The 20,863-nt window shown below is 46.2% G+C and overlaps 1 protein-coding gene across 2 annotated transcripts in view; it reads right to left on the reverse strand.

Annotated features, from left to right (window-relative positions):
- The window catches only part of micall2a (mical-like 2a), a 73,981-nt gene that overhangs the window by 28,210 nt on the left and 24,908 nt on the right, over window positions 1-20,863 (reverse strand). For both annotated transcript variants that reach the window (XM_078418502.1, XM_078418501.1), the window contains exons 4-8: window positions 16,188-16,329; window positions 13,918-14,081; window positions 11,549-11,691; window positions 8,183-9,099; window positions 285-381 (exon numbers count right to left, since the gene is read on the reverse strand). In XM_078418502.1, coding sequence (XP_078274628.1) covers window positions 285-381; window positions 8,183-9,099; window positions 11,549-11,691; window positions 13,918-14,081; window positions 16,188-16,329 — 1,463 coding nt within the window. The remainder of the gene's footprint in view (window positions 1-284; window positions 382-8,182; window positions 9,100-11,548; window positions 11,692-13,917; window positions 14,082-16,187; window positions 16,330-20,863) is intronic.

The raw sequence follows: 20,863 nt of genomic DNA on the forward strand, positions 1-20,863 counted from the left end.
CCCGCGTCCTCCATGTCCAGGGTAGAGCATTTCCCGCTAATACAGCCGGTATTCCCCCAGTGCGACGAAACATGGGCAGGGGGGCTGATCCCGACATCCATTGCCTGGAACGTGAGCACAGTGTGACCCAATTACCTATCGTGAGCCAGCCACAGGAATTTCAGTAACATTTTCAAAAGTAGACTTTATCCTCACCCCCCCCCCCCCCCCCCCCCCCGTTGTTTGAAAGGTTTGAAAGGTCTGGCGAACAGCAGCAAGACCATCCTCCACAGACGCACACTCACCTATGTTGCTTCTGGACGGGCCTGAGCTTTGACCTCCAGTCGGATGGCGATTCCTCTTCCTGAGCCCTGGTGATGATCTGCGGACTGTAGACATTCCCTGCAGGGGGATCAATAAATGGTGCAACGTGAACTGACGCCCGGTTGCATTGTCCACCACCCACTTCACTACAGTGTCACTAATCCCAGTAGGGCAACAGAGGGGAGCATTTCACCAAGCCCCATCCATCTCTACCACCATCCCAAAATACTTTCCGTAGCACTCGTTCCTTTTATGTTGGTTCACGGTTTCCTAACGTGTTTTCTACTCCGTCGTCATACTTTCTCCTCAAAATCATGAGCATAGAAGCAGCGATCAAAACACCTTCAATCTGATGCTGCTGTCAGAACTCATGTTTCACGTATCGTGATATTTGCCTTCTGCTTCCCAACCCAAAGACCAATCCTTCTTAATGGCTGCCTTTGAAAAATGCTTTTCTGCCATTGGCTTTGAACCAACTTTGCGCTAGTCGGTACCTTTCTTCCCTATTGACTCCTTGAGACGTGGGCTTTGCTACGAAGACAAGGATTTAATTGCCCATCCCAAACAGTGACCCGTCTTGAGCTGCTGCTGTTTAGGGCGAAGATACTTGCACAGTACTGTGGTGAGACTAGTGAAGGATGGTCAGAAGATCCAGCACTCTGACCCAGAGTTAAGGGCCTATCCCACTTAGGCGATTTTTTAGGCGACTGTCAAAGTCGTAGCAGATCGCCGAAATTTTCTTTTACTCTACGACTATGACCACGACAATGCCGAGTCAGGTCGACACAAGTTACTTTTTTTGTGAAAGTAGCACCTGGCTAAGAGATTACACCGTCTTCGGAAACATCGCGAAATTCCCACGCTTATCAATGCTTCTCCGGCGTCTTAATTTTCACTGAAATCACTGACAAGTCTGTAATTACTTGAGAGTTTTGAAATATAACATCTTGCCCGAGTTACTTGAAAACCAAGCTTCACGGTAACAAGGCATAAACTGGATTGACTTCCAGTTTACTACTAGCAGTATTGAGACATTTAATTTTAAACGTGGTTAAATGGATTTTTGTGCGGAGTGTGGGCATTCTTTGAAAATGTACGGGAGATGCATATCTAGTTTCTGGGTTGCATATCTGGGTTGGGAGCCTACTTTAAAAGTAATCGCTGATGGCCATAAACCTGGCGAAATTCCCACGCTTACCTGACCGTCAAGCTGTCGCCTCCAATCTACCTGTCAAATGTCCTGACGGTAAATAAATTGGTTAAACACAAGTATTTTATGGTATCTTCAAATGACTTTACTTAATTTAATATTACGTGCTTCTAAATGCATCTGCTACAACCTAGCAAACCTGGGGACAGCATGCGACAGCGCCCGCAATAAGCAACGATACCTGGCGACAAGCCAGCTGTCGCTGAGAAATTTCTATCCGGAAAATTTCTCAGCGACGCGCCGAGATCCACTACGATTCTTTGAAGACTCCTCACGATCATGCCCGCGACACCCCGGCGAACTGTCGGCGACAACCAAGCTGCCGGCAGTCGCCTTAAAATCGCCTAAGTGGGACAGGCCCTTTAATGAAGGAATGCCTGATATATCCCGGACAAGAATGTATACGTAACAATGTGAAGAATATGTAAGTGACTCCAGACATCTGACCACTTGCTCTAATACATGATGAAAATTAATAATGATTTATATTTCTTTTAAAATCTTAAATAATTCTGTTCTCCACTCTAGCAACGAGAGTTAGATAAAGCTCTTGGGGTTAACGGAATTAAGGGATATGGGGAGAAAGCAGGATCGGGGTACTGAGTTTGGATGTTCAGCCATGTTCATATTGAATGGCGGTGCTGGCTCGAAAGGCCGGATGGCTTATTTCTGCATCTATTTTTTATGTTTCTATCACCTTTCAAAGCAGCAGCATTGCACCTCATGTCTCCAGCCTTACGACACATGTCGTCGGGAATAAAAGCCCTTGAGTCATAAGGAGTAATTGGATAACTGGGAGTGCCTTCCTTGGACCGAAAATCATGTGTAGACAATGTGGATGGTCACAATTATTTTCCCAGGGTAGGCGAGTCTAAAACTAGAGGGCAAATGTTTAAAATTAGATGGGGGGGGGGGGGGGGGGGGGGTGGGAGAGAGAGATTTAAGGGGGATCTCTGGGGCAACGAAATAGTGATTAATATTTTACCATCCTGACAAGATTGAGAATACAAGTGCACTATAGGTAATAGACTTATGATAAGTTTAAATAAATCTAAGTTTAAAAAAAATGTGAATGCACATCACAAAAATGTGAAAGTTGTTTAAAAGATGATATTATATTATTAGAATGGGCATTGTTATATGATTAAGAAACTGTATTGACAGACATCAATATTTTGGTACCTGCACTGTATTGCTCACTTGTGCATGGTGCATTGAGTGGACTATGTATCTCCCGTTTGTGCATTATAAGCTGTACAATTCATGTACAATTCTTGTGAATGTATCATTCACTTGATCTGGAGTCTCCATCATATGTCTGGTTCGCAAAGCACGAGAGTAACCATCTCCAACGAAGACGAATGTCAAATAAGGTTGTGCCATTGCCCTGACATATTCCTCAGGTTTTCTTGCTGTAATGTGGTATCCTGTCACCAGCGAGCTTCCCTCAGGAGAAGAAGTGCAAGAAAATAACTGCAGATGCTGGTACAAATCGAAGCTATTTATTCACAATGTGAATGTGACAATGTGAATAAATCCCTCAGGAGAAGAGTTCATTTTCCCACCACAACAACACTCCAGATGCAAGGTTATCCAAGCCTCAGTAATCAGGCTGCACTCTCGGAGGTAGAGCTCTAAATCATCATTGATGCTTTCACCGAAGCGCATGAGAAGATGGGCCTGTACTCAACATCCATAAGACACAAGTCTCCCACCAACCTCTTCCTGTTGCACCTCACAGCAATGGATTTACAGTGAGACCGCAGAGAGATTTATAGATAATGCTACCCATATCTCAGGAGCCACCTCTTGGCAAAGGCAAATATTGATGAGGAAATTCATCACCATCTTCAATGTAGCCGCACGGTCTTTGGTTGATTAAGGATACGGGGATTTCCAAGAACAGGAGCCCAAATTTGGCACAAAAACTCATGGTTTACCAGGTAGCAGTGATTCCTGCCCTGCCCTATTCTTCTGAGACCTACAATACCTCAAGCAATGGAAAACTACCACCAATGCTATCTCCATTATATCCTCCAAATTTCCAGGAAATTTAAGCAAAGCGCCTCAGTATTGAGGCCCTAACTGCACCAGCTGTGTTGGGCAAGCTATGTCACTCCTTCTCAAAGCACTCCATTCCAAACTCGGAATTAAGAAGAAATTACTAGGCAGAGAGAGGTAAACATTCAAGGATATGTTCAAATTCTCTCTGTAAAAATGCAAAATTCCCACCAACGCCTGGGAATCTCCCACCCATGGCCTCTCAAAGTGGAGCCGTTGGCGATGGTATTGAAAATCTTAAGTCCTTGCACAGGGAGCACACAGGGGCCCCAAGTAGGAGGTGAAAAAGTCAACCAGGCCACAACCCATGCACTCTGTCAGCACCCTCCTGTCTGTAGGTCCCACATTGGCCTCAGCTCCACCTCCCGGGGAACAGCGTAAGAAGCAGCCACCAGCCATACTTTGTTTGCTGTGGAGAACTTTATCCGGCTGTATATAGATGATATGATATGATAACCGGAGGTAAGGTAAGGTAGAGGTTTAATGGCCCCACTGATGGAAGAGCCGAAGCCTCGATTGATCATCTCATCCAAAGGACAGCCTCTCCAAACCGACCTCCATTGCACAGTCTCAGGTTCACAAAGCTTCAACTCAGGGGTGACAGCACTCTATGCGTAATTCTGGTCACCAGGAGGAGTTGAGGGCACTGGAGATGGTGCAGTGGAGTTCCCCCATGATATTGCCTGGGATGGAGGAGTTCAGTGCGGAGGATAGACTGGAGATGCTAGGTCAGTTCTCTCCGAAGGAGAAGAGGTTAAGAGAGGTCATGTTTCAGGTATATAAAATTATGAGGGTTAATATCGGGTAGACTGCAGACACTTTATTCCCTATATTTGGAGGGAAATAAAACTGGAGGATATAGATCTCGGGTAAGGGGGAAGATATTCAAAGGGGATTTTAGATTTTTTTTAGATTTTAGGGATACGGCGCAGAAACAGGCCCTTCGGCCCACCGGGTCTACGCCGCCCAGCGATCCCTGCACATTAACACTATCTTACACACACTAGGGACAATTTTTACATTTGCCCAGCCAATTAACCTACATACCTGTATGTCTTTGGAGTGTGGGAGGAAACCGAAGATCTCTGAGAAAACCCACGCAGGTCACGGGGAGAACGTACAAACTCCATACAGACGGCACCCGTAGTCAGGATCGAACCTGAGTCTCCGGCGCTGCATTTGCTGTAAGGCAGCAACTCTACCGCTGAGGAGGAACTTCTTCACCCAGAGAATGGTGAGTATCTTGAATGCACTGCCTGAGAGTGTGGTTGAAGATGAATGACTGACAGTTTTTTTGGAAGTGTCTGGATGAGCATTGGAATAGCTTGGCATTGGACGGTAGTGGACCACGTGCAGGGTGATGGGGTTAATAAGGAAGGGTGACTATTGGTCGACACGGACCAGTTGGGCCAAGTGGCCGGTTTCCATGCTGTACAATGTTGTAATTCTACGATTCTATGAGTACCATACATCGAACGAGCTTAGCCTCATAATCCTGGCAGAAGGCAACAGTCGGAAAGTTCTCAAATTGTACAGACACGTTTTCTTTCACGATCACGTTTTGGATGCCTTGCATTTCAGGGTCAGTGCTGCTAGAAATAAACACTTAAATCATTGTTTGGTTTCAATAGGTAACTAGAGCCTTTCAGAAATTCAAGATGCATTGTTTTCCGCAGCAATGCCCAGTGATCAGCTTTCCTTCAGAATAAAGGAGTGAGCTCCTGGATGCCAGGCTCCAGCTGGCAAAGGACCCAGAGGGTGATAGGAAGCAACCAATGTATCCATTTGAATGCACTCAGCAAGGCAGCAATTATCTGTTTGTACCTGGTAAAGGTACAGGCTGTGTGTGTTGGTGCTCCTGCCTGGTTCTTCCTGCCTCCAACTGCCCCCATCCCATGCTGCACTGGTGATGCTACATATTCATCCTCACAATTCCCTGCCTTCCCACGGCAACTGAAGTCCACAATTCCAACGATTTACCTCATCGCAGAGATTGTCTCTGGAACTTCTTATTTCACAAAATGCTGGAGTAACTCAGCAGGGTCTCGACCCGAAACGTCACCCATTCCTTCTCTCCAGAGATGCTGCCTGACCTGCTGAGTTACTCCAGCATTTTGTGAAATAAACACCTTCGATTTGTACCAGCATCTGCAGTTATTTTCTTACACTACTTGTCTCTGGAACTGGTGCACTTCAATGCTGAGGACTGTATTCTGCACTCTGTATCTTTCCCTTCGCTCTACCTTTGGTACTTTATAAGTTCATAATATCTCGGAGCAGATTTAGGCCATTAATAACCCCATTCTCTTGAGTTTGACTTGACTGTAATTATGGAAAGTATTACCTGATTTTATTGGATAGCCTGCAAAACAAATCTAAACTTAAACTAGACATAAGCCGACTTTCATTTATAATCTGACTATCGTGCGTGAGATAAGGGAGTGTGGAAACTCACAAGGGTTAACATGCAACCCGACTGATTTATGAGATCTGAGTCATTCTTTGCTGGGAATTTATGTTGTTGGGCAGGAGGCCAAAGGCAGCTGAAAAGAGTCAAGTCTGCCGAACAGCTATTATGCAACCATCGCCATGCAGGACGCAACAAGCCTCTACTTCCATTCAATGCCACACCAAGGCTCAGCACCTCAAGCCACAGTGTGCGGTAATGGATGAAACCTAGTCCTGCCAATCGGCCAGGCATCAGTAGTGACCAGCATGCCGTGCCAACAATCCCATCCAATAGCTTATACAACATGCCATTAAGAAGATGGTAAATGAACAATCAACAAGGTTGAAAATGAGAAACAAAGTCAAAGTCCATTCGGGAATGCGGAAGTGAGAAAACGAATTAGATTTTAGTAGCAGAGAAGGTGGGAAAGGATGAGATCAGAGGGAATATCCATAATGGGATGAGACCAACCGAGTAAATATGGCTGTTAGTGCCAGGCTATGTTCCTTTGTTTCTGTTGTACAGGACATGCTATGCATTGCAAGGCTGTACCGGCAGAAACTAAAAACAAAGCGAAGGCAGAACTGGCTAGTTCTGATGCACACAGAAAGAAAGAGTGCATTACCTACAGTTGGAGAACTTGGCAGAGAGTCCTGCTGGCTGCAACGTGCCCAGATGAAAGATTAGGTGTTTTCCCTCAAGCTTGCACTGGGCACAGGAACCCAGCAAGAGACAGGTCAGAGCAGGAATGGCATGGAGAATTAGAGTGGGAGGCAACCAGAACCTCAGAGTTACTCCTGTGGACTGAACACATGGTTCACAAAGCAGTCATCCAATCATAGTCATTGAATCCTAGTGTGGAAACAGACCCTTCTGTCCAACTTGCCCACACTGGCCAATATGTCCCACACTAGTCCCTCTAAACCTCTCCTATCCACATACCTCTCTAAATATTTCTGAAACATTGTGATAGTACCTGCCTCAACTATCTCTTCCAGCAGCTCGTTCCATACATCTACGACCCTTTGCATGAAAAGGTTACCCCTCAAGTTCCCATTAAATCTTTCCCCCCTCACCTTAAACCTATGAATTCTGGTTCTCAATTCTGCTACTCTGCGCAAGAGACTCTACCCGATCTATTTCTCTCCTGATTTTGTACACCTCTACTAGTTCACCCCTCATCCTCCTGCACTCCAAGGAATAGAGTCTTAACCTGCTCAACCTCTTCCTATAGCTCAGGTCCTCGAGTCCTGGAAGCATCCTTGTAAATCTTCTCTGCACCCTATCTCAATCCGCACTTGGTTTGTCCAATGTAGAGACCAACCACACTGTGAACATCAAGTACAGTCTGCAGAAGAGACGTGACACAAACGTCACCTTCTCCAGAGATGCTCTCGAACTGACCTCTCATGTGCCAAATATGAATCCCCAATCCCACAATCTACTTCATTGTTACCCTGGCACTTTTTTTTTTAAGCTGCACTCTCCCTATAGTTGCACTGTTCCCTTTGCCCTACCTGTTGTAGGACCCATATTGTGTGATTGTACTCTTGTATGAAATGATTTACCTCGATAACAGGTAAAACAAAATGTGCAACTGTTTCTCAGTATATGACAATAATCAATCATTCCCAATACATGATTATCTGTTATTTCCCTCACCAGTGCACAGTGGTTGCAGTGTGCACCATCTACAAAATGCATTGCAGTTACATTCCCAGCTTATTTGGCTGTACTTCCCAAACCCCTAGACTCTGCCACCGAGAAGGAGAGCTGTAGGTGTAGGGGTACGCCAGACCGTGCAAACTGTGCACCATCCTGACTCAGAGATACATCGCTGTTCCTTCATCATCACGGGGACTAAATCCTGGGTTTGCAGCCCCAAGAGCATTACAAGAGCACCTTCAACAGAAGGACTGCAGCAGTTCAATAAGAATGCTCAGTGCCATTTTCCAAAAGGCACTTAGGGATGGGCAAAGAAAGTTGCAAGTGTCCAAGTCAATATAAAAAAAACATTTTGTTTATACATCTCAGTGGGGAAGGACATCCTTTGTGCAAACACAGGATTTGTGCTCAGGTTGGTTTATGTAGGGAGAGGTATTAGAGTAACAGTTACTGTGAAGTGTACTGCAAGTGTGGCAATCAAAGGGAGAACTCACCTTTACTGCTTGCCTTCGTGGTTGGTGTTGTTCCACGACCTGTTGCTTCATTCATGCTGGAGGCTCGGTTCAATGAAGTCCATGGCGTTTTATTTGTTGAGGCCTCGGAACTGCCACCTCCTCTGCTGATGGCGGGGCTCGGTGTCAGCTCAAAGCTGGAGATCGGCTTCCATTTGGAGTCTTTGGCCTGCTGCCCTTGCCCTGAATCCTTACCCCTGCTGCCAACTGAGGACCTGGCTGGCTCCTGGCCATTTTCCGAGCTGCTCACATCCAGCGTTATAGACTTGGCCGCCCGGTAGCTGGCGGGCTGCTTGTCTGGAGACTTGTCTGCGCCGACCGATGAGGACGAGGTGGAACTTTGGTTGCGATTGTTGTTGCTGTCGTACAGCAAATTCTTCTGGAGGATGGAGCGGGCTTTGTCTTTGTTTGTGTCAGAGCCTGGTATGGTGGTTGGAGCGGGCTTCTTCACCGCGACACCAGCGTGCTCCTGGCCTCCAGTTGACCGAGGTGGAATGGTCGTGGTTTCCGCCGGACTGCGCCACCCCCGTACGGGATCCTGAGACTGGCGAGGGCTGGCGGGAGATTCCTTCTCTGGCATCACCGAGCTCATGAAGCGATGCTTCGCTGCCTGGGTACCCTCAGCCAAAGCGCTCCTTGTTCCCGTGGCCGCAGGGGGGTGCTCAGGCTGTTTGGAGTTGGAGAGCACCGAGGCCGGGCTGGTCACGTGGCTGAAGGCAGGTCTGTGCGGAGACGGGGCCGGCTCATTGGCTTTGCTAACCAGTGGCTGGGCCGGTCTGGCACCATTGTGGCTGTACCGCTCATGGCCGCTGATTGAATGGTTGATGCAGATGAAAGTCCCAGGCGCGGCCCCGCTCTTGTAGGCTCCGGCCATGAGCGTGGTGGAACACTGCTTACACCTACAGGAGGTGATGGGGTGAAGAGAGAGGGAACACACAGCGTAAGTGAGGGAACGTAACATGTTCGCAAGTTCAACCTCCCCGTCACTGGAGAGATGATGTTCAGGGAATCACAAAGTCAGTGTCACCTTCCCGTTATCCTACACCCCTCCTCAGTCCACCCATCACCTACTGTCATCTGTCTCACCTCTCCCCCTCTCCCCTCGACACCAGCTGGTTAGGACGGTCATACGGGGCTTTGGTAGAGACGTTGCCTTACAGTGCCAGAGACCTGGGTTTTCAATCCTGACTATGGGTGCTGCCTGTACGGTGTTTGTACGTTCTCCTCGTGACCGCGTGGGATTTCTCCGGGTGCTCTGGTTTCCTCACACACTCCAAAAAAGTACAGGTTTGTAGGTTAACTGGCTTCGGTAAAGATTGTAAATTGTCCTTAGCGCGTAGGATAGTGCTAGTGGATGGAGTGAACGTTAGTCAGCGCAGACCCGGTGGGCCGAAGGGCCTGTTTCCGCACTGTATCTCTAAACTAAGCTAAACTAGCTATCATCTCTGTCCACTTTTAGTCCTGATGCAGGGTCTCTACACTTTAATATCGACAACTTCTTCCTCCTTTTACCTTGCACTAAATGTTATTCCCTTATCATGTATCTATACACTGAATGACTCGATATATAATCGTGTAAAAAAAAATCGCTGACTGGTTGGCATGCAACACTCTTGTCTAATTCCTTCCACCCCAGAATGACATTTCCCTGTAATCCTTTCTGGACACTTGGATCACCTGTTAGTTGGAATGTCACATCTGTGAAAACCTACTCCTCATGCTTACACCTCTCTAGACCATTGTAGCTTTTGACTCGGGTCACTAGGTGCCAGTTATTGTACTGGTAACATAATAGACAGTGAAAGGGATAGTTTCTCCATCAGAATTTTTCACTTTAATTGCAAGTTTTATGCATGGAATATTTCTCCAGATAAACACATATCCTTCACTTCTTATTCCACCAGCCTGGGGGCACAGATTTTAATGGTTTCTTTAATGGGTTTAAGAGGAAGAGAGAAGGGGTGGCAGGAGATGAACTGATTCTTATAGTCGCGATGGTGGAGGCTGGAGTGTCCAAACAAAGCATCATTGCCTTAACATCAGAGCTGTGCCATGTTGAGACAATCTCGGAAAGCACTAGGATGGAATATCCTCACCAGAAACCAGCTGTGGCGGGAGACACAATTGAAAATTTGAAAGCTGAAGCATTTTGTGAAGCAAGAGCTTTAGAAACTCAGGAACAGAAGCGACTATAAACCCCCAATCTGCCCTATTATTCAGTTGGTTCAGTGCAGCCTTAGCCCAACTTCATCCATCAATGAGGTGTTCAAAATATACCTGAGACTTGAAGTTAGCAGTTGTCGAATTTCAGCAGGCTCATTCCAAATTTCAACTCTGGGATAAAATGTTTCCCATCTTCCCACCTGCACTTTTCACTGCTCACCCCATCAGTTCCTTTTAAATCTTGGCATTGATCAATCACCCATTGATCTTCTACATCTCACGGGTACAATCCTGATGCGGTCCAAAGAAAGGTCTCGACCCAAAACGTCACCTGTTGCTTTTCTCCAGAGATGCTGTCTGACTCACTGAGTTACTCCAGCTTTTAGTGTCTATCTTCAATGTAAAACCAGCATACACAGTTCCTTCCCACGTCTGATTCATACAATTTATCTTTGTAGTTTAACCCTTGGACCAGCTACCATTCTGGTAATCAATGCGCACAGTTCACGCACAAGTGTTTTCCAAACCTCCACATGCAGCACAGAAATACCCCCAAATCAACATCCCCAGAACTATCCACAGAAGCTTAGTGCAGCTACAACCAAACTTTCTCTCCCTTGTATCATGGAGATAAGGGATAGCATTCCATTCACCTTCTCAACAGGTTTGATTGGGTTGGACCCAAGCCCGCAGGTCGGTCGGTTCTGCAGTGCATGCTACAGCAGTCAAGATTTCTGCGACTGCAAGCTTGCAATACAGTAGCACGTATTGGCCGGAGATCAGATGCAGGCCATCTGAATCGCTGGTACTTTAGCCCTGGACCCAACACTGAATCTAGGGGGAGATCTGAGGTCTCCTGATCCAGCGGGATATTCTTCATGCCCACCACCCATGGGGGATTTGCCAGCCCAACTCATTTGCAGGGGGTCTTCCCACCCTCGTAGAAAAGTAAATGAGGATAAGTGGACGATTTTTATTAAATTCTATTTTAATTCAAATAAATTATTTTAATTAATATCATTAATATTTCAATGAATGCAACTAATGTACATCGGTTAAATGGGTTGAGAATACACTGTCTTAATAATTGTTCATTATTATTTAGAGATTTTTTGTTTTGACTGGGGAAGGGCTGCCACCACTCATCTGTCACTGACACCCAAACCCCACCATGATTTGTGTTACCTGAAGCAGTTTCTGTGGTAGAGTTTCCCATCGACTAAGTATCGTTGAACCAACAGGACAGTCTTTTTGCAGATGGCACAGCTGCTGGATAGGGTCCCCGATTTGCTTGATGAGTCTTCTGCACCACGAGCTGGGACTTTGCTCTGAAGAGAGGGGGAAACGTAGTTTAGTTTAGTTTAGAGATACGGCACGGAAGCAGGCCCTTCAGCCCACAAAGTCTGCAGCGACCAGCGATCCCCGCACATTAACACTACCCTGTGAAGCTGTGGAACTCTCTGCCTCAGAAGGCAGTGGAGGCCAATTCCCTGGATGCTTTCAGGAGAGAGTTAGATAGAACTCTTAATGATAGCATAGTCAAGGGATATGGGGAGAAAGCAGGAACGGGGTACTGATTGTGGATGATCAGCCATGATCACAGTGAATGGCGGTGCTGGCTCGAAGGGCCGAATGGCCTACTCCTGCACCTTTTGTCTATTGCCTATTGTCTACATGCTTGGGACAATTTACACATACACCAAGCCAATTAACTTATGTCTTTGGAGCGTGGGAGAATACTGAAGATCCCGGCGAAAACCCACATGGTCACGGAGAGAACGTACAGACTCCATTCAGACAGCACCCGTAGTCGGGATCGAACCCGGGACCCCGGCGCTGTAAGTCAGCAACCGTACCACTGCGCCACCGTGGCCCACGGTGAATGTGAAATCACGTTCATTAGTTATCGTGCATTCAAGTCAGCCGCCATATCCCTCAACTGAGTGCCAAATGTCGCTGCACAGAGGCAGCTGCCTCACCAGTGGGAACTAGTTGACCTCGAGTACAGCTTCTCAATGAGTGGTCCACCTTTCTCACACAAGAACAGCTACCAGCACAGAGAGAGGTCACACTGACAAGTAAAGTGTCGCTCGCCAGCTTAAGGAGGCCGCAGTACATTCGTAGAGGATGGAAGGTTTCCATTTCATAACATGAACTTCCAGGTGCGACCAGGTAGAGGGCGAGAGAAACAAAACACTGGAAGGTCTCAGCTGATCTGGGGGAGATTAACGTTTCAGTTCAATGATCTCTCCGAGGAGAGCAGAATGACTTTTCGTGTCATTCGTGGGAGAACAGTGAAAACGAAAGCCAGAGAATCACTTACGAAAAGATTGATGGCATGATTGTAGTTTGGATAAGATGGCGGTCTCTCAGCTGCATTTACCTGACGATTTCATGGAAGCTGTTGGTATAGTCGGCCTCCCAGTGAAGCTTCCACCTGTCCTTGGCCCTGTCCGGCCACTGCCAACAGCCTGTCCCTCATCAAGTCACCCACATCAGTGGCAAAGGATAAGTGGGCGTTTGATGGGGCAAATCTACCAGAACCCTGAATCCCAGGGAAAGGTTTTAACGTTGCACAGCAGGCTACTCAGCCAAGGAGAATGCCAGGGCAAGTTATTTAACTCTGAGTCATACCCACCATTTAATGAGAGCTTGGCTGTTCCGCACAAGCACAATTCCATTGTCAACCCACCTCCACCACTTTACAGCACTTTACAGCAACAAGGGCAGGGTTGTAGGTGGCTTCTTTCTGCAACCGAGCACTGTAGCTCACTGGAGATCCTCTCCCAGCCAGACTGAGGCATGCAAGCTCAGCACAGCCCTGTCTCTTGCCTGGAGCCTACACTTGTCCAAGTGCCTCAATCCAACTTTATTGCCTTCTCAAAAGAAACAGCACTTGGTCTGAACACCCAAGGGAATCAAATAACAGAACACCAAATAAGTCCCCAACAGTTCCGAAGAAAGGTCACAACCCGAAATGTCATGTGTCCATTTCCTTGCACGGATGCTGCCTGATGCCCTGAATTTCTCCAGCAGTTTGTTTTATGCTCAGGATTCTTGCATCCACTGTCTGTTGTATCACCAAATGAGTCCATTCAATCTGTTCCCTTTGAAAGAACTTTCCAATTAACTCGACAGCAAGGTTCTTTCCCTTTGGCACTCCAAATACTTCCTCCTTCCTACACTTACCAATTTATTTTTGAACGTTATTAACTTGTACTGATTATTACCTTGCATTGATTTTGGTTCCTTTGTGTCATCTCTATTAATCCTTAGTCCCTTGGCTACCATCCCATCAGCTCTTTCCCCTGATATTCTATCAGCAGTGTTCCTGGTTTCCAACACCTCCATTAAATCCCCCCCAAGACTCCTCCAGCTTCTTCTCATAAAGCTCTCATCCCCAGTCTTCAACTACACCCTGTAGACCCCACTCGCACAGTGTGATGAGAAGTTTAACATGTGCGGTCTCCAAGACAAAGCTCCCACATCGGGCAAGTTAAGGGAAGATGCCACCTCACTCCCAGCTTGCCCGCACGACTGAAATTCCCACTCACCGCCAATGCCACCCTGCTGGTTGGCGCAGCGTGGAGGGTCGGCTCATTGTTGGGGGGCCGTGTATTCTTGGGGTGCTTGGGCTTGGTCTCGGGAGTCAGCCTCTTCTGCGCTGGTTCCTCACTCAAATCAGTGGCAGATCTCTTAATGTGAGCCAAACCGCCAACTGCAACATGGAAACACGGCATTAAAGGCAGAAAATAAAAACAAAAGACAAATGGTCCCTTTCATGGATAGAGGCAAAATGTACACAATTTGAGTTTTAGTCCCATGTGCTACTCATGCGCGACAATTACAATTAGACCTTAACACAGTTACAATGGTGCAACTGTGTTACAAATCCTCCTTCCTCGCCAACACAGAAAGGCATGGTCCTCCCCTTGGGTTGGACTCCATTACGACACATTTCATAAGCAGACAATGCTGAAAACACTCAGCAGATCAGGCAGATCAATGGAGGGAGAAGCAATCTCAATGTTTTGGGTCGTCATTAAACTTTCTGATGAAGGATTGCTGTCTCTGAAACATTAACACTATTTCTTGATCTGCAGATGCCGCCTGACCTGCTGGCTGGCTCTAGCACTTTCTGTTTGTATCTCAAATTTCAGGCATCTGTGCCTTTCGATTGTCATGTGACGGGAGCATTTTGAAAGCCCCGAACACCAGTGAAAGGCTTTGCAGATATCCGAGAGTGAGCTGCAATAGTGGAGCATCAATGGCGCTGTATTAACAAGATGATGCTGGAAGTTCTACCCAGGACCACTATTTACATTGGTGACCAACAATTGGCCTCAAACATCAGGATGTTAGAAACCAGCAGCATGATGGAGAAGTGGGTCTGTTCCCCATCTGATAATCTAGAGGCCTGGGCCGAAGATGTGGAAACATAAATGCCAGCATGTCAGCCAGGGAATTCTAATTCAATTATTGAAATGAATCTGGGCACAAAGTTAGTATCAGTACTCATGGCCATAAAACCACTGGAAGACATCGAACAGTACAGCACAGGAACAGGCCCTATGGCCCATTGTGTCTGTGCCAACAGTAACACTAATCTATTTAATCCAATCTGCCTGTGCATGGGCCATTCCCTGCCTGTTCATGTATCTGTCCAAATGCCTCTTAAACATTGCCATTGTATCTGCCTCCACTTCCCCTGGCAGCTACCACTTTGTGTAAAAAAACCTGCCCCACATATCTCCTTTAAACATGTCCCACTTCTCATTATAGCTAATGCTCTCTAGTCCAGGCAACATCTTCTGCACCCTCTCCAGGGCCTCCAGGTCCTTACTATGGTGTAGTGACCGGAAATCCACACAATAGTCCGAATGTGTCACAACTAAAATTTTGTACAGCTGCAACACAACTTCCCAACTTTTATACTCATTGCCTCCAACCGAAGAATGCAAACATTCCTTCTTTACCAGGTCTTCTTTACCAACTCAGGGTGCCACTTTCAGGGTGCTATGGACTCCCAAGATACATCTGTATATCAATGCGTCTAAGTGTCCTGCATTTACTGTATATTTTGCGTTTGCTTTTGACCTCCCAAATGGCATCACCTCACACTTTCTAAGAATAAATTCCATCTAAAATTTCTTTGCCCAAATTTCCATCTGATCTATATCCTGCTGCATCCATTGATAACCTTCCTGACTATCCACAACTGAACTGAACCAAACTGAACTGAACTGAGCTGAGCTGGTTGGCTGTCAACAGTTTCAACCTCACTGAGGCACACAGTCTCGTGACTCAATGGCAATTCTGACTCACACTAATCCGCATAAAATGAAGCGGGTAAATGCCAGCAAAACCTGTCGTAGCATCTCACTCTGTGTGCCGTGGCCACGTCCGAGCCTGCATATGCCTTGCTTTACTGTTGCCTTCAGAACATCAGCTTTAAGGAATTGATTGCAGAAGATCATTCAACTCCTCAAAGCTGCCGTACCTTCAGTAAGATTGTGGCTGCTCCGATCCTGGCTTTAGTTCCATGTTCCTCCCTGATCCCCGTAACCCCAAAGACCAGTTTAAGACAAGACATTTGTCTGCTTTGGCTTTGAACATATTGAGTAACTTGGCCTCCACGGAAGTGGACCCATCACCTCCTGAAGGAAGAAATTCCTCTTTGTCTCCCATCCCCCACCCGATCCACATTGTAAGTGGACAGGTCAGGGTCAAAGGTTGGCTCATGGCCCTGGGCTGTGGATCCCCCTCCCCCTCCGCCTCCCCTCGGATTATTATCATCACCGCCGTTGCCGGGCCGGCTACTCACTGGGCGAGCGGCCGGTGAAGAAGTTGTGGTACTGCGAGACGTAGGTCAGGATGCTCAGCCTGTCCGGCACTCTCAGCGCCACCATATCCTCCGCGTCCAGCAGCGCCGGGATGCCCAGCTCCTCCTCAGCCACGCGGAAGGCCTGCAAGCACGAGCAGGACGTTAGACATCAGCTTTGCAAGGCCAAGTTGCCATGGGAAACAACCCGCTTCTGCAACGCCACTCGGCCCAGAAACTCCCCAGCAGCGGACAACGTAGCTACGATGCACCAAGGGGATCGCAAAGGATGGCTTGGGCATCACCTCTCTTGTTCTTTGAGAAAACCAAGTCGCCGGGACCAAAGTCCAGCCAGTGCTCAGAGGGGGAAGAGAGAAATAGCAGGGCCTGGGCTGTGGTCGGGAGCCAGGCAGGGGATGGATGGCAGCAAGCACAAGATGGAGACCATTTGAGTGGTCGGTGGAAAGGGTGAGGAGGAGGGAGCACCTGGTGCCTCCATCATGGATTGGGGAGCTTGGAGGTCTATGAGTGAGGGGGGTGGGGGTGGGGATTGGGGGAAATCAAAGCATCAAGGGTTAGGGGGGGGGATGAAGGTGAGAAGGGGAAGTATTGGACTAACCAAAATGGGAACCCAGTCCGTTGTTGGACAAAACATGATTACACAAACTAATTAGTCACCGCGTGTGAACTGTATCAGACAAACCGGGCACAGTATGCTAGCACAGAAGCATAGTTAAACGTTAATTACACTAAATTATCCAGAACATGAGGTAAATAGGCATCATATTCATCAGTTTTACTGAGCCCAGCATTTAAAAGTAGATTAAATTGCTTTAAAGGGGAATAAAGAGGCTTATACACATACTCACAAACACGCACAGAAACAGACATATGTTCACAAACGTATGCACACGCAAGTACACACTCACAGACATGTGCACAAACATAAGCACACACAAACAGACATATGTACACACACAACAAACATACATACACACGCAATCATACAGACATATGTACACACACAAGCAACAGACATTTGTACACACACAAACATATGTACCCATACGCAAGGACACACACGACAGACATCTGTACGCACACACACACGGAGACACAAAACATACAGACGCGAATGTTGCAAGCACAGATATTTGTACACTCACGCAAGCATACACAGACATATGTACACACACGCAAGGAAACACACACAACAGACATATGTACACACACGCAAGGACACAAACAGACATATGTACATACACACACGAAACATATAGACGCGCATGTTGCATTTCTGCACAGTGCTCACAACACCAGAGCTCTAGTCACCAGGAGGGACCATTAAACAGTTACGGGTGTCTTGGGGAACAACTTCTTGTAGTGCAGACTCCCCACACATGATGAACAACTCATTACTCTAAGCCAAGGTCCAGCCTTGTTCCTCCCTGCTACGTAGTTCCCCATCATACAGCATGTGCACCAACTTAGACATCGAAGCATTCCTCCCAAAGATTTATTGCTCCAAAATAATTGATATTTACACAGACCAATTTGCACATCCTATTATATTTTAACTAATGACTGCAGGGCAAAGAGGCCACTGACAATTACAGTTTGGCAATTTCATTCCAAAATCTGTGCATTATTTAAAAATAAAGGGGGGGAAAAAAGTGTTAATTGATTTATGAAGCCCATTTGAAAACTCTGCCAGAGGTGAAGGTGGTCCTTCCTTCCCCTGTCACGCATGGAACATCTTTAGACCGAGTACTGATGAATTCACAGTAATTGTCACCACAGTACAATATAAAATTAATAACCAAATTGTAGCTGCTTTAATACAGAGCTTAATTAATATTGGGATTATCTAAGGCACATTTATAATGATGTCAGTATTCATCATTTGACAATCCTTCACTTCCCGCTTATGGAGAAATGTTTATGAACGTAGAAAATTGCATGATTTGTTGATCAAATTTAATTCTCCCACAGTGCATGGCCCAATTTAATAACTGATAACACTATTTTAATGATTCCCCCCCCACCAAAATAGGAACTCTGAAATTATGGAATATTAAAAAGTAAACAGTGCAATATATAAATTACCTACTTTCTGTTTTGTAAGGCTGAAGTCCAACGTGACAATTCTGGCACAGCCTCGTAAAGTGGTCGGAAAGCATTTAGCTGAGAATTTTCTTCATCCTGCCAAACTTATCATCAATCAACCATCCCTTAATGCTCTTTGGAAGGCTCGTGGAAACTGTGGCTTAGTAGGAGTCAAAGAACATACCTCACAGAAACAGACCCTTCCGGGCCAACATACTGTGTTTGTTGTGAAGGCTTCACGCATTGTGAAGGGGAAAAGATTTAATAAGAAATCTGAGGGGTAACCTTTTCACAAAGGGTGGTGGGTGTATGGAACAAGCTGCCAGAGGAGGTAGTTGAGGCAGCGACTATGCCAACATCTAAGAAGCAGTTAGACAGGTACATGGATGGGACAGGTTTGGAGGGATATGGACCAAATGGTGGCAGGTGGGACTAGTTGTGGACCAAATGGTGGCAGCTGGGACATGTAGGCTGGGGTGGGCAGGTTGGGCCGAAGGGCCTGTTTCCACACTGTATCACTCTATGACTCTATACCGACCAAGTTGCATAACCGAGCTAGTCCATTTGCCTGTGCCCCTGGCCCATATCCCTCCAACCTTTCCTCCCATAAACCTGTCCACGTGTCTTCCAAATGTTATAGTTGTACCCAACATCATCACTTGCTGTGGAATCTCTCTCCCTACATGCACCACCCTCTGTGTGAAGAAGTTGTCCCTCAGGTACCTTTTAAACCTTGCCCCTCACCTTAAACCTATGACCTCTAGGTTTAGAATCCCCTACACTTGGGGTGCCAGTCATCCAAGTTATCCACCCCCCTTTTGATTTTAAATACCTCTATTAGGTCACCCCTCAGCCTCCTACGCTCCAAGGAATAAAGAACCAGCCTGTCTAGCTTTTTCCTTCGCCTCGAGCTCTTCAGGCATGTTACCATCATCACGGGTCTTTCTCTACACCCGTTTGTGTTTGGTTGGAACAAGCTGGAATGGTTTCACTTTGTGTGGTCAAGGAGTAACCACAGCACTTGCACAATCTTCATACAGCTGAGCAGCCCCCTTGGTTACTTCAGTTTAGTCCGCCACAATTTCCCTGGGTCTGAAGTCACCCATAAGGAAACCAGCTAAGGATGGAAAATGTCGTGCTTTAACAATGATTAGTGCTTTTACTGCAAAATAGCAGTTCCATAGACATAATTGCTAATGCAAGTTTTTTCATTTATTGTATTAATTGAATTGTTCATTCTCATGATTTCAACTTTGGCCCACCTGTAGTGGTGGAATCTGAACTAATGTCTCCGAGTTATTTACTTTCAACTTAACCCACACCCTTCAAACCCTGTCTAACTGCAGAGTGCAGAGATTGTTGGACTAGGTACAGTCAGCATGTCCCGAGATGCTGCCTGACCTGCTGAGTTACTCCAGCATTTTGTGAATGAAACAGTCAGCATGTCAATTTGCTGCATGCCCATGGTTCTGAATTTTTTTCACATTCCTCCGCAAGGTTTCATACGGGTAACAAAGCATGAAGTAAAAGTCTCTGGATTGGTGGGGAGAAAAAAAAAGTAGCAAGTTGATTTCAATCAAAGGGCATTGGATTGGTGTTTTCGTGATAGTAGAGCTGTGAGCAGCAAGAGCTCACAGGGTTCAAGAACAGGTCCCCTCCATTTGTACACCAAGGTGGAAAAAATTGTGATGTGACACAACCCTTGACAGGACACACTTTCTTCAGCAGTAATGTTGATATTGAGGTGATACAGAATTAAGTTAATTGGAAAAAGGGTTGGACAGCAGTTGAGGGGGAAAAAAAAATCAATTTCGGAGGACTAGTGGTGCATGGGACTCACTACTTAAAGGAATAATGAAGCATAAGTCACATTTAAAATGTTCCCTGATGAATTCTGAACTTAAAAATGCTTGATCCACAAGGCTATAGACTGAGAGCAGTCGAGTGAGATGATCCCACATTGCCCCTTCCTTGCCCAGTATTGGCTTGATGGATCAAATGGCCTCCTTTCTGGACTGTATGTTTCTGTGATTCAATGATACAACATGGACGAAGGCTAAAAAGCAGGAATATTAAATTGTATTTGGATCAAAGAAAGAATCTTGTAATGTAGCCAAAGGGAGTAGCAAGTCAAGTCATATTGAGTTTACCATCATATGCACAAGTACGATGAGGTACAGGTACAACAAAACTCTTGCATGCAGCAGCATCAAAAGCACATCTACTGGGACTATGCACAAAAAAACAAACGATACATCAATCACAAACGAAATTCTACAAAACAGTGAAAGGAAAAAGTTTGCAAAAAATATGAATGCAAAACAGAATAAGGAAACAAGTCCATGGTAGTTCAAAAGACTATCTGTATTGCACCTTGGCCAAGGTAGGATTAGGGTTGTGCAGATTGGTTGAGGTCGAAGGACTGGGAAAGTGAAAGTAGAATATGTGTGAGAACACAGCTTGCATCAGCTTCTCCAGATATGCAAAGGGAAGATTAGATAAAGTTAAAATCAAAACAGAACATAATGGATACAGTCAGCAGGTCAGGAAGTACACGTGGAAGAGAAACAGTT

The sequence above is a fragment of the Rhinoraja longicauda genome, chromosome 21 (assembly GCF_053455715.1).
Source record: "Rhinoraja longicauda isolate Sanriku21f chromosome 21, sRhiLon1.1, whole genome shotgun sequence".
NCBI lineage: Eukaryota > Metazoa > Chordata > Chondrichthyes > Rajiformes > Arhynchobatidae > Rhinoraja > Rhinoraja longicauda.